This window comes from Monodon monoceros, unplaced genomic scaffold (assembly GCF_005190385.1).
Source record: "Monodon monoceros isolate NGI ecotype Baffin Bay Population unplaced genomic scaffold, NGI_Narwhal_1 Super_Scaffold_7, whole genome shotgun sequence".
Taxonomy (NCBI): domain Eukaryota; kingdom Metazoa; phylum Chordata; class Mammalia; order Artiodactyla; family Monodontidae; genus Monodon; species Monodon monoceros.
Window position 1 is genome coordinate 100149408 of NW_021703784.1, and position 11990 is coordinate 100161397.

Here is an 11990-nt window from a genome sequence, read left to right on the forward strand (position 1 = left end):
GCCTGGGGTGGGGTGGCAGCACCAGGGAGCACCCCCTGCTCTGACGCTTTGCCACTCCTAGGCTGGCCCTTTAAACCCAGATCATGATGTCACCTTAGACAGCAAGGGACGGGAGGGGGACTGCAGGCCTGAGGAAGGACTGCATTTCCCAGCAGCCTTGGGTACACCACACCCCTCCCAGCAGGCACTGGCTCACTGCAGACTATTAACCAGTCCAGTGCCAGTTTCTACTGGGGTTTTGAAGCATCCAGCCATTCTGGAGTGAGGGTGGGGTTCCCTTGGGGGTGGAATGCCTGGGGCACAAGTGGAGCAGGCCAAATCTTTGGGCCTGGCATAGGATTGGGTCTCTTTCCTGCCGGAGTCCTGGCATCGCCCCCAGCTTCCTGGTGCAGACTCCTGAGTCTTCCTCTCTCCCTACGCAGTCTCCCTTGCAGAAAGCAGGAACCCAGCGCCAGTTGGACCCCTTCCCGCTCAGCTTCAGTCTTGTCCCTGGGTGCCCGCAGGGATTACCCCTTTGGTCAGGCAGCCGCTTTTATAGGTGAGGGAACTACATCTCCCAGCTGCCCCGGGCGGGAACTTCCTGACGCAGCACCCCACCCACCCACCCCGCCCCCGGCCCCCAAACCCGCGGGGATGTGCGGGCCGACTGGGGGAGGTGACTTGATGTCATCGTGAGCAGCTGGGCGGCGGGTGCCGGTGCGCGCAGAGCCGGGGCTCCTGTGGTGCTGCGCGGGTCGGGTGCCACGACTTGAGGAGAGGTCAGCACGCTGCCCCGGCCAGCCCAGAGCCCGTCGGGCGCCCGCGCCCCGACGCGGGGCTGAGTTGGGTGCACGCTCCGGCCCCCCCCCGGAGCCAGAGAGAGAACCCAGGAGCGCCGCCGCCCAGCGCCAGCGCCCTGAACTGGACCGCGGCTCGGGAGCCCTGAACAGCTGCTCCCTCCCCACCGGCAGCCCCTGGAGGGTCGGCGACCAAAGTCTGGGCATCTGAGAAGTGAGTGGCCCCCCCCTCGAGAGGCAGATGAGATCTGGGAGCGAGGAAGGAGAAACTGAGGCGGGGGGAGGCTGCGGGTCGTGGGGGGGGCAGGGGGATGGGACCCTCATTCTTGGGGAAGTCCCTGGTGACTGGATTAGTGGAGCAGAAACGGGGGCCCCATTCTGTTAGGGGCCAGGGCTGAGGAACGAGGTCCCCGTTCCAGGTAGGGTCTGGCTGGCGGGAGAGGCCCTATTTCGAGATGGGTTGTTTTGGAGTCTGGGGCCTTTCAGTCAGGGAGAAGGGAGGGCCCTGTCTCCTGTGGGAGAGGGCTGCACCTCTCTTTAGGGTCTGGGCCAGGGTAGGAGGGAAAGAAGACTTGGGCGCTCCGCCGCAGCCCCACAGCCTGTCCTGAAAGAACTGACAGGCTCTCTCTGTCTCTTTCTTGCTGACCTCTCTGCCCTGACTTCTTTTTTAAAAGAGCCAGGGTGGGAACCCTAACTGGACTCTTCCGACCCTCAGGAAGGACCTGAGACCTGAGCCATCCTCCTCTCTACCGTGCTTGCCCCCCAGGACTGGGCAGTTGCCAGAGGCCCTGGGGGGGGGGCCAGGACTGTGCTGTGCTCCTCCCCACCGCACAGGATGGGCCCAAGTTAGTCAGCCCAGCCTCACGCAGCATCCTGCAGGCCCAGAGGGAAGCTCAGGGGCTCTGAAGGCTTGGCCCACCGCCTGACCGCCATGGAGACGAAGCTGCCCCCCGCGAGCACCCCCGGCAGCCCCTCGTCCCCAGGGCTGTCCCCGGTGCCCCCACCCGACAAGGTGGACGGCTTCTCCCGCCGTTCCCTCCGCAGGGCCCGGCCCCGGCGGTCCCACAGCTCCTCTCAATTCCGCTATCAGAGCAACCAGCAGGAACTCATCCCACTGCCCCTGCTCAAAGGTGAGCCCGGTCTTGGCTCCGGGGCTACCTGAGTCCTGGAGTGGGCAAGTGAGGTTTGGGGGTGGGGTGGTGGGAAGCAGCTGGCAGCTGCGATCAGAGGGAGTCTGGACGGCCCCTTTCAGGCCAGGGACTCCACCACCTGACCGCCACCTCCCAGCCCTCTACCCTCTCTGCTGACGCATGGCCTGACTGGCTTGTCATCCTTGGAGGTGGGGCATCTGGAGGTGGCGCCACCCTGGGGGGCAGACCAGGGCCAAGGGTGGGGCCTACAGCTTGGGTTCCAGGAGGCCACTACCAGCCCAGCTGCTGCCGGGGTCCTGGGACAGGTGCTTAGCACGCTTCCCTGCAGTCACCGTGAGGTCCCCCCAACTCTGGGCTACAGGGCCCAACTGGCTGAGGCAGAGGGCACCCGAGAGGTCCTCGGTGCTGGCTCTTCTCCCCACTTCTGGCTCTTAGAACAGAGTGCCGCCTATGAGAGGGAGGCAGTGGCTGTTTGGGCACCTGTGGAAAGGCCAGGCAGCCAGGGTCTGTTCCCATGCTTTAAAGTCAGGCTATCGTGTTCTCTCAGCCTAGGTTAGGATGAAGAGATGAAGCTCCTTTACTTCACAAGAATGGAGGATGGGACAGAAGTTGTTTGCTTTCTGCAAGGAGTGGGAGATGGCACAAAAGCATGGGGTCTGGGGGGCAGAGGAGCCAGCCTTAGGAATTAGGAGGGCCCGCCCCTGCCCAGAGCTGTGGCAGCTGGGGCCCAGGCTCAGCCCCCTCCTTCCTCCCCAGATGTGCCAGCCTCTGAGCTGCATGAGCTGCTGAGCCGGAAGCTGGCCCAGTGTGGGGTGATGTTTGACTTCTTGGACTGTGTGGCCGACCTGAAGGGGAAGGAGGTGAAGCGGGCGGCGCTCAATGAGCTGGTGGAGTGTGTGGGGAGCACTCGGGGGGTCCTCATTGAGCCTGTCTACCCAGACGTCATCCGCATGGTGAGCACCTGGCACCTGGCCTCTGGGGGAGGGCTTGGTGCCCATGGGAACCCTAAGCCCGCCTGCGGAGCCCCCGTGCGGAGAATAAACCCACAGTCTTTGGCTTGGCCTCAAGGCCCACATCTTCCTCCCCCGCAACCCCTGTCCCAGCCCCACTGCTGCCCAGCACCCAGCCAGTGTAGGTAACTCAGTGCCTCCTGGGCTTGTCCCACCCTGCGCTTTTGCTTATGCTTTCCTGAGGCCTGGTATGCACTCCCACCACGTTCCTTATCGCCATGGCCTGGCTCAGGTGCTGCCTCTTCCATGAAGCCTCTCTCAATGCCCAAGCTAGAAATCTCCCTTTTGCTGCTTAGAATGTCCTTAGACCTTACCACTTTCCATCTCGTCTTCCCTGCTGGACTGCACCTGATAGAGGGCAGGGATGTATCTCATCCACCCCTGGGTCCCCAACCCTGGGCCCAGGTCTATCCATGAACTAGATGTTCAGGTAATGATTGCCAAGGAGTGAATTGGTTGCTTGGGTAGGTGCTGAGGCCCATTAAACTTTGGATGAGGGATGTCCTGGTTTCCACCTTCAAGGGTTCTTCCGTAGAGAACCCTGACTCTGTCCCCTCAGATCTCAGTGAATATCTTCCGGACGCTGCCGCCCAGTGAGAACCCTGAATTTGACCCTGAAGAGGATGAGCCCAACCTTGAGCCTTCATGGCCACATCTTCAGGTATGAGGGCTCGGGAAGACAGGGATCTGAGTTTCAGAAGAGATCCGAGGAGAGGGTAGAGGGTCTCTTTAGGCCCCGGACTGTTGGATGAGGGCCACAGGGCAGGATGAGGGGGGAGGCTGCTCCTGAACTCACCTTTCTGTCTGTTCCCCTCCTCCAGCTGGTATACGAGTTTTTCCTGCGTTTCTTGGAGAGCCCAGACTTCCAGCCCTCCGTGGCCAAGAGATATGTGGATCAAAAGTTTGTCCTGATGGTGAAGTGGGGAGCCCAGGCCGGGTGGTGTCATGGGGCAGGGGCAGGCTCTCTGAGTGGCGTGGGGATAGGATGGAAGCAAACTGGCTTGGCCTCTTTCCTAACCCCTGATCCTGTGTCCCACAGCTCCTGGAGCTATTTGATAGCGAGGACCCTCGGGAGCGTGAGTACCTCAAGACCATCTTGCACAGGGTCTATGGAAAGTTCCTGGGGCTCCGGGCCTACATCCGCAAACAGTGCAGCCATATCTTCCTCCGGTGGGTGCCTGCGGCCTACCCTGCTGGGACCTGGGGAGGGAGGGAGAGAGCTATGGGGAGAAGACAGAGCAAAAGCTTCTGGGCTGGGGGGCCCAGTTTTTTCTTGGCAACATATTATATAATTTTTGCTTATACAAATCCTGTGAGATCAGTAGAGAAAGGGTATTTATTTCCATTTTACAGATGAGGAAATTGAGGCTGAGAGATGAAGTGGTTTGCAGGGTCTAGGTCAGTTCAGGGGGCCTAGGATCTAATGTCACACCAGGCCTTAAGGACCCAAAGAATGAGATTCTTTCTGCAGATATGTATTGAGCGCCAGTGCCCACTGGGCATCAGGGACCCACATTGCCTTGTAGTTGAGACTGGCTCTTGAGCTAGATGGTCTGTGTTTGAGTTTGGTTCAAATGTTTGGGTGAACTTGGGCAAATTATTTAAGCTCTCTCCTAGTCTCCTCGTCTCTAGAATGGGAATGATAACTATACTACACAGAGATAATCATCAAGATGAAATGAGGCAGTGCCTTCAAAGCACTCAGTGTAGCTCCTGGACCAAGGCCGGAACTCTGAAACATTAGCTTTTATCATTATTAGCTAAAAAATAGGTGAGGCACGATCCCTCTCCTCCAGGAGCTCAGTGTATTAGATCCCTTGCTTATTAACTTTGCGGCAAGTTTCATTGAACTGCTGAGCCTTGATTTCTTCATCTATATAATGGATCTAATAAGGTCTACCTCCTGGGATAATTTTGAGAAGTACATAGCACAGAATAGACACTAAGTGTTTGTCATTCTTTTGGTTGATTGGCATGAAGAGCGGAGGACTCAGGCTAGGTGCCTGTGGACTGGATGGGGACCAGGTAATGAGGGTTAGGGTCTCGGGGAGGAAGAGACGAGTTGGAATGCTTCATAGAAGAGAGGTTTGAATACCAGAGGGGAAAGGGTGGGTGGGATGAATTGGGAGATTGGGGTTGACATATATACGCTATTGGTACTATGTATAAAATGGATAGCTAATGAGAACCTACTGTATAGCACAGGGAACTCTACTCAATGCTCTGTGGTAACCTAAATGGGACGGAAATCCAAAAAAGAGGGGATATATGTATATGTATAGCTGATTCACTTTGCTGTACAGTAGAAACTAACACAACATTGTAAAGCAACCATACTCCAATAAAAATTTAAAAAAAAAAAAGAAGAAGAAGAAGAAAGGTTTGAACTGGGACCCAGAGTGGCACTGGTGGCTGGGCTGAGAAGGGTAATAAAGAGGTGGGTGTAGATCTCAGTGGGGCCTCGTTTGGGGTTTGGGGAAGGGAGCACAGCCTCTGGGTGGGGAGAGAGTTGGATTGATGTGCAGGCTGGGGGTGGGCAGGCAGGGTGACAGAGAGGAGGGCTGGGCCTGCTCCAACTGCCTTGAGCCCTTCTGCATCCTTCTCTTCCTCTCAAAGGTTCATCTATGAACTCGAGCACTTCAATGGCGTGGCTGAGCTGCTGGAGATCTTAGGAAGGTGACTCTCTCTGGGCATCAGCTGGAGCCTCAGGATTCTGGGAGGAGGGACTGAGGCCCAGTCATGCCAACCCTCCTCATCTCTTCTGCCCCCTCCTCAGCATCATCAACGGCTTTGCGCTGCCCCTGAAGACTGAGCACAAGCAGTTTCTGGTTCGAGTCCTGATTCCCCTGCACTCTGTCAAGTCGCTGTCTGTCTTTCACGCCCAGGTAAGGCCCAGGCCTGGTCCTGCCACGGCAGAGAGGTCCTGACAGAGTCAGGGCAGCCACCCGGGCCCGCAGAGCCAGCCTGACACTCTGATTTCAGCCACACTAAAAGCGTGAACTCACGGGATCCTCTCTCACCTTTTTCTTGACTAAGTCTGTTCCGTCTACCGTAGAGAATCCCCATGACCGTGTAAGGCCGATCTCAGACATTGGCCTCTGAAGACTTCCCAGCCCCCTCCCGCTCGACCTGCCTGTGCAGGCTTGAGCTCTCCTCCTTCTGTATTCCCATAGATCATGATACAGATTCCGGTTAAGGAACCTTTTGTAAAATTTTTAAGGACTAGTTTGCTGAATGTTTCCCCTGTGAGGTCATTATTGTGTCCCTGCACACCAAGCATGGTGCCTGGTATATCCTAGGTGGCCAGTAAATGATTGGTGACTAAGAGAATAGACATAGGAAATGAGCCAATGTCTAGCGTCCTGTCCTGGTCCCCTCCTGACCCCTGTCCTCTTTCTCTGTGCCTCCTCCTCCCCCACCACGCCCCGCTGCAGCTGGCATACTGTGTGGTACAGTTCCTGGAGAAGGATGCCACTTTGACAGAGCATGTGAGTACCCCTGGGGGGAAGGGCAAGCCCCCACCCCTGCAGGTCTGACTCTTTTCTGCCTCAACTCCCACAGGTGATCCGGGGGCTGCTCAAATACTGGCCAAAAACCTGTACCCAGAAGGAGGTATGAAGAAGGGCTTTGATGTCCACCACAGGGAGGTTGGGAGGGCTCAGCTTCCAGAGGGCAGGCAGGTGTGTGTCAGGGGAGGTGGGAACTGCTGCTCCCTGTGTCCCTACCCCCACCCCAGGTGATGTTTCTGGGGGAGATGGAAGAGATTCTGGATGTCATTGAGCCCTCCCAGTTCGTGAAGATCCAGGAGCCCCTCTTCAAGCAGGTGGCTCGTTGTGTGTCCAGCCCCCATTTCCAGGTATGGGGCTGGAATGGGTGGGGGTGAGAGCCAGGGTATGGACTGGTAAGGTTGGCAAGTTGACCTAACACAGCTTCCTCTGCCCTCAGTTTCTCCTCTGGACCTTCCTGGGTCTAATAATGGGGAGATGCTGGACTTAGGGTCAGGAGACCTGGGGTCAAGCCTCAGATCCACCTCCCACTGGCTGAGGAGCCTTGAGCAAATCACTTCACCACTCTGAGTCAGATTAGGCTTCCTTATCTGTAGAATGGGCCAACAGGTGGTGATGAGAGCCGAAGAGATGGTAGCATAAACACATTTCGTAAACTGAAATGGATGTTTAGCAAACGTCCATGAATGGGATGGATGGTTGTCCGCTTCCTTAGTGGCCTTAGATTTCATTAGCCCCACTTCACAGCCCAGCAAGGCTTCTCCACACCATCCAGGCTGGCTGTAACCAGTGTTCTCCTACACGTGTGTGCAGACTTTCATTTTTATGAGCCATACCTGGTGGTTGTCAATTTTTCCTCACAGTGACTCTGGCACTTCAGTTTACTGAATACCTCATTTGATTCTTACAACAGCCATGTATGGAGGTAGCTATTATTAGCCCCACTTTACAGATTTGAAAACAGAGGCTGAGGGGTTAAATACCCTGTCCAAAGTCACGTGGCCAGTGTGTAGTGGAGCCAGGATTCTCCTCTGAGCGTTGGACTCCTAATCCAGTGTTCTTTTCACCTCACCATGTTGCTTCCTCCCGTGGGTCAGATGAGCCCTGAAGACGGGGTGTGTGGAGGGCAGGGCGCCCTGGGTTTTGCGTTGGGGATGGATACCAGGCCTTGCATGTGCAGGGAAGCCACTGCCAGGCGCCTACTCTGCCATCTCGCTGCCTCAGGTTGCAGAGCGGGCTCTGTATTTCTGGAACAATGAGTATATCCTGAGCCTCATTGAGGACAACTGCCATACCGTGCTGCCTGCTGTGTTTGGGACCCTCTACCAAGTCTCCAAGGAGCACTGGAATCAGTGAGTGCCAGGCCTTGACCTAACCCACAGAACCTGGGGCAGGGCCAGCCAGTCCAGAACTGGGGTTACTGCTAGCTGGAGAGGATCAGGGAAGGCATCCGAAGATGGCAGAGGGGTGGTGAAAGGGGCAGGCAGAGGGCGGTGCTTGTGGTGTTCAGGGCTGCATGCTGTATTTGGGACACAGGGACAGGCAGAATGCCAGAGAGGGAGGTGGGACCCAACTGAAATTGCTCTCATCTCTCACCCCCTCCCTTGACCCTGCCAAGAACCATTGTGTCTCTGATCTACAATGTGCTCAAGACCTTCATGGAGATGAATGGGAAGCTGTTTGACGAGCTCACAGCCTCCTACAAGCTGGAAAAGCAGCAGTGAGTGCTGGGAGGCTGGACATGGAGGGAGAGGGGAGAAAAGCAGAAAAGAGCCAGTTCCTAATGGTTGGAGGGAACCGAAGAGGACAACCCACATCCCACCTGATCAGATGTTTAAAGTCTTTCCCTATGTTTTTGCCAAGTGCTGGGGCATCCAAGCCCAGTTATCCCCTGCATCCTCCAATTATCCTCCCAAGTACTTCTTCCAGGTATGGAGCATCCTGTACTTCAGCTGGGGCCTCTCAGGGCCAGGCTGATCCATTTACTCCATGACCACAGGCTGGGACCAGTCTCTCCTTAGTGCCTTCTCCCCTAAGTGGAGTCTCTTTGCAGGTGGGGTGGTGGTGAGGGAGGCTGAATTGCAGGTGGGGGCCCCAGGTAAGGGAACTGCCTCACCCTCTCTCCCCAGGGAACAGCAGAAGGCCCAGGAACGTCAGGAGCTGTGGCAAGGCCTGGAGGAGCTACGGCTACGCCGGTTACAGGGGACCCAGGGGGCCAAAGAGGCCCCGCTCCAGCGGCTTACACCCCAGGTGGCCACCGGTGGAGGTCAGAGCTAAAGATCCCCAGAAGGGAAGGAGCTAAACCCAGAGCTGTCAGTCCCTCCATCCTCCCTCCTGCCCAGGGGTCCAGAGAGATACACACCTACTCCTGGCCTTGCCAGAGGGGGCTCGGAGGGCTTCCTGCCTGGCCCAGCCTGGGCAGTTTCCACTGGGGGGAGAGGAGGAGAGATGGGGGTCCGGGCAACAGAACTCTCAGGCCGTCCTGGCAGGACTTGACCGGGGCAAGCTTGACCAGGAAGCTGCCATCAGGGATCTGCCTCTGCCCCACAAAGCTGGGCTACAGACTGCAGGCGGGTTCCCACCCCCTGCTCCCAGCCTAGGGCAAGGGGACTCGGGCCCTCACCTGCCCCACCTTGTGCCAGCGGGAGGTCCTTCCTCACCCCACCATGGGATCCATGGTCTATTTATTCTCCCCCAGCTCACCTGCAACACAGACATTATCCTGGGCCTGGGGCACCCTCCTTCCTTCCCTCCCCTCCCTTGCCCTGTACATCCTTGTCCCCTTTTTATTTATTGGGCAGGGGGAGGGGTGAGGGCACAGGCAGAAGATTCCGTGTGTCCTGGGGCAAGGGTGGGTGGTCACAGTAACCATGGTCTGTTCCCCTTTCCCTGGCTGGGGGTAGATTTAATAAAGAGAGAAACTCATGATCTGCTTGCTTTATTTAGGACAAAGAGGGAGATGAAATGATGAAGGACTGGTTAGGAAGCCAGGCAGAGGTGGGGAAGAGGCAGAAACGCCCCTCTTCTCACAGGGTTGGAGCTGTTGTCCTTGCTGAGGTTCGGGATATGTAGGATATACTCCAACATGAAACCCTCTGACCAAGGGGAGGGCGGCGGGGGGAGAAGGATGGGCTAGTAGCGCGAGAGGCGACACATGTCACACTGGCAGGCCCTGGCCGTGAAGATCTCCAGCTCCTCCCTCCGGTCCCCCCCACAATGCAGCTGCACCTTCACCTGTGGAAGAGGTGGGTGTCTGTTCCAGTCCCCTTCCTCAGGCCATCTTAGATCCCCGTCTCCTCTGTCTCCCCTACCCGCAGCGAGCACCACCGAGCTGGGCCCCTCACCTTCCTCAGGCTGCTGACGGTGCAGCACTGAGAGACGGAGGTGATGTTATGTCGATAGCCGCTGGCCACCAGCACCGAGTACCGGGAAGGGAAGGCGCTGGACTCGCAGTGGCCCACACAGGCCTGTGCCACATGGGAGCCCTGGCAGGTGCCTTGCCGGTCACTTCGCACCGTCACGTTGAAGGCTAGAAGAAGACAGAAGAGCGGTAGATGGGGCCTTGGAGAAGGCTCGCCCAGCTCCTGTTGCCTGAGCCTCACCGGGTCCCTCGAGGGTGCTGCCTGCCCCTCCGTCCAGTCCGTCAGCTCTCTGCTCCCAGGGTCACTTACAGTGCAGGTAGCAGCCTGGGATGGCTGCCTGTTGACCCTGGCCTCCAGTGACCACCAGGACCAGCAGGCAGAGGAGCAGGGTCTGGGGGGACGCCATGGGCATCTGAAACACAGAGAGTAGACAGACGTCTCTAGATGGGTGTGCAGGTGGGAGGGGGAGTTCTTTCAACACTGCAAGCCTCCAGGTGAATGAGGCAGGGCGGGGCTGTCTTTTCCTGGTGCCTGCCTTTGGGTGCGTGTGCATGTGGATGTGCGTGTCTGTCTCTCTGGATGCGTGTGAGTGTGCACAGCTGTCCCAGTGTGACTTGCGTGTCAGCCCACTGCCGTGATTCTCCGCCCGAACTTCCTCCACCATCTGGACCACAAACCTCTGCGTCCCTCCATCTGCCCCATCTGTCTGCCCGCAGGACCCTGATCTGCAGTCCCCAGCCCCTCCCGGGGCTCCTCCTGCCTCAGGGAGCTCACCACTTCCAAGGCCCAGGAGCTGAGTGGCTTGTTGAGTGGCTCCTCTGGCCTCCCGCTGGTCTCCAGGCGGTGCTGGCTCTCCGGGTTTTTATTTGCCATCATTCTGGAGCCACGCCTTCTTGGAGATCGGCTTTCAGGCCTGCCTTCTCTGCCTGAAGCCTCACAGCAAAACCACCTGGGAGATCTTGCTGTTCTCTGAGGTGTGGTCCTCTAGGGCGGTTTCTGCTTCCCCTATGTCCAAAAGCCGCTGGTGGCCCAGGGCTGGGAAGTGAGGTGTAGAGAAAAGCCCAGGAGCTGGTGGAGTAGGCAGCGTGTGTGCAGTTGGAGAGGGAGGGCTCTCACTGGGCTGAGCTGTGGCCACCTGGGTTCTCTTCTTTGCTATGTGACCTCGGGCAGGACACTTCTGTTTAGGGCCTTGCCAGCCCATCCTTAAAACTATTAAACTCAGCCCTGCCTGTCTCTTTTACCCACTGCAAAGGAAAGGGTGGAGAGGAGATTCTTATGGACAACGGAAATGCAATCAGTGGGGGGTCTCCTGAGAGATGCTTGGTGGCAGAGCCAGGGAGAGTCAGGGGGCTGGTTCTAAGTCCGTTTCAGAGCTTCACTTTCACTGTCAAGTGGATGACTTCTCATTCTGAGGGTCAGCTACAGAGTGGGGCTTCCCCTAGTTTCTGGACTAACAGGGACCTGACTCCTGGAAGTGCCTGAAGCTATCAACCCCAGCAAATCGATCATTTAGTCCAGCCCTGGCTCTGGTTTTACAGGTGAGGCAACTGAGGCTCAAGAGAAGGAAAGTTACTAAAGGTCACACAGCTAGTTCATGTCAGGGCTGTTTTGGAACTCAGATCTCCTGCTATTCATGCCTGGTGCTAAATTACACTTGGGGCAAGAATGTGGCAAGTTAGAAAAAGACCCCTAGTCAGCAGGAGCCACAGGGGCCGGGGCAGGGTAGCGATCAGAAGGCAGCCTGTGGTGGTTCTGTCCCCACACACCCCAGGGCTACTGGCTCAATGACCTGCTCTGAGAGGCGGAGCCAGCCACAGACTGCCAGAGCTGGAAGGCACTGAGAGCTCATCAGATCCTACCCTTTCATTTTCCAGATGAGAAAAATAAGAACCAGAAAGGAAAGTGACTTTGCCAAGCCTTCATTATAAGCTTGTAAGTCAGAATGGCGCTCAGATCTCCAGATTCTGGAGCTGTGCCTTTGAACAGCTTTGGAAAGTGGGCTGTGTTTGGGGCAGCAAGGCAAAGGCTGTAAACACTACTTGTCCCTAGTCCTCCAGTCCTCACACACGGCGACTTCCCATTTGGCCCTCCTCCCCTCAGGTCCCAGGCCCTTCAGCAGCCCACCTCTTCTCTCCTCCCCAGCCAAGGGAAATGCGTCAGAACAAGGGGTCTCTGAGGGACTTTA

General features: G+C 57.2%; 2 protein-coding genes across 4 annotated transcripts; one reads left to right on the plus strand and one right to left on the minus strand.

The window, feature by feature from the left end:
• The first annotated feature begins 618 nt into the window (after positions 1–618).
• Positions 619–9368, plus strand: PPP2R5B (protein phosphatase 2 regulatory subunit B'beta). Of its 3 annotated transcripts, none has more exons than XM_029209110.1 (14): positions 619–990; positions 1451–1906; positions 2684–2880; positions 3497–3598; positions 3759–3851; positions 3977–4107; positions 5554–5613; positions 5714–5822; positions 6372–6425; positions 6499–6549; positions 6674–6793; positions 7668–7795; positions 8062–8163; positions 8573–9368. In XM_029209110.1, exons 2-14 carry the CDS (start codon positions 1708–1710, stop codon positions 8718–8720), a joined length of 1494 nt encoding a protein of 497 aa, XP_029064943.1. In that variant the 5' UTR covers positions 619–990; positions 1451–1707; the 3' UTR covers positions 8721–9368. The 3 variants fall into 3 exon arrangements, with proteins under 3 accessions (XP_029064943.1, XP_029064944.1, XP_029064945.1); XM_029209111.1 differs by having other exon boundaries at positions 1492–1906; positions 8573–9362; XM_029209112.1 differs by having other exon boundaries at positions 1821–1906; positions 8573–9362.
• A 69-nt stretch (positions 9369–9437) lies between these two features.
• On the minus strand, positions 9438–10681 carry GPHA2 (glycoprotein hormone subunit alpha 2). The gene is made up of 4 exons (XM_029209614.1): positions 10580–10681; positions 10115–10217; positions 9788–9972; positions 9438–9677 (listed from the first exon to the last, which is right to left on the minus strand). The coding sequence occupies exons 1-4, from the start codon at positions 10679–10681 to the stop codon at positions 9576–9578; spliced, it is 492 nt and encodes a 163-aa protein (XP_029065447.1). The 3' UTR covers positions 9438–9575.
• Between the last annotated feature and the right edge of the window lie 1309 nt (positions 10682–11990).

Bases quoted from the DNA above. Each gene is read 5' to 3' on its own strand.
- PPP2R5B (XM_029209110.1), top strand. From the start codon at position 1,708: ATGGAGACGAAGCTGCCCCCCGCGAGCACCCCCGGCAGCCCCTCGTCC. The intron at 1,907-2,683 runs GTGAGCCCGGTC...CTTCCTCCCCAG, and splicing joins CCCACTGCCCCTGCTCAAAG to ATGTGCCAGCCTCTGAGCTG. The intron at 6,550-6,673 runs GTATGAAGAAGG...CCCCCACCCCAG, and splicing joins AAACCTGTACCCAGAAGGAG to GTGATGTTTCTGGGGGAGAT.
- GPHA2 (XM_029209614.1), bottom strand. From the start codon at position 10,681: ATGATGGCAAATAAAAACCCGGAGAGCCAGCACCGCCTGGAGACCAGC. The intron at 10,218-10,579 runs GTGAGCTCCCTG...TCTGTGTTTCAG, and splicing joins GCTCCTGGGCCTTGGAAGTG to ATGCCCATGGCGTCCCCCCA. The intron at 9,973-10,114 runs GTAAGTGACCCT...GTCTTCTTCTAG, and splicing joins CCCAGGCTGCTACCTGCACT to CCTTCAACGTGACGGTGCGA.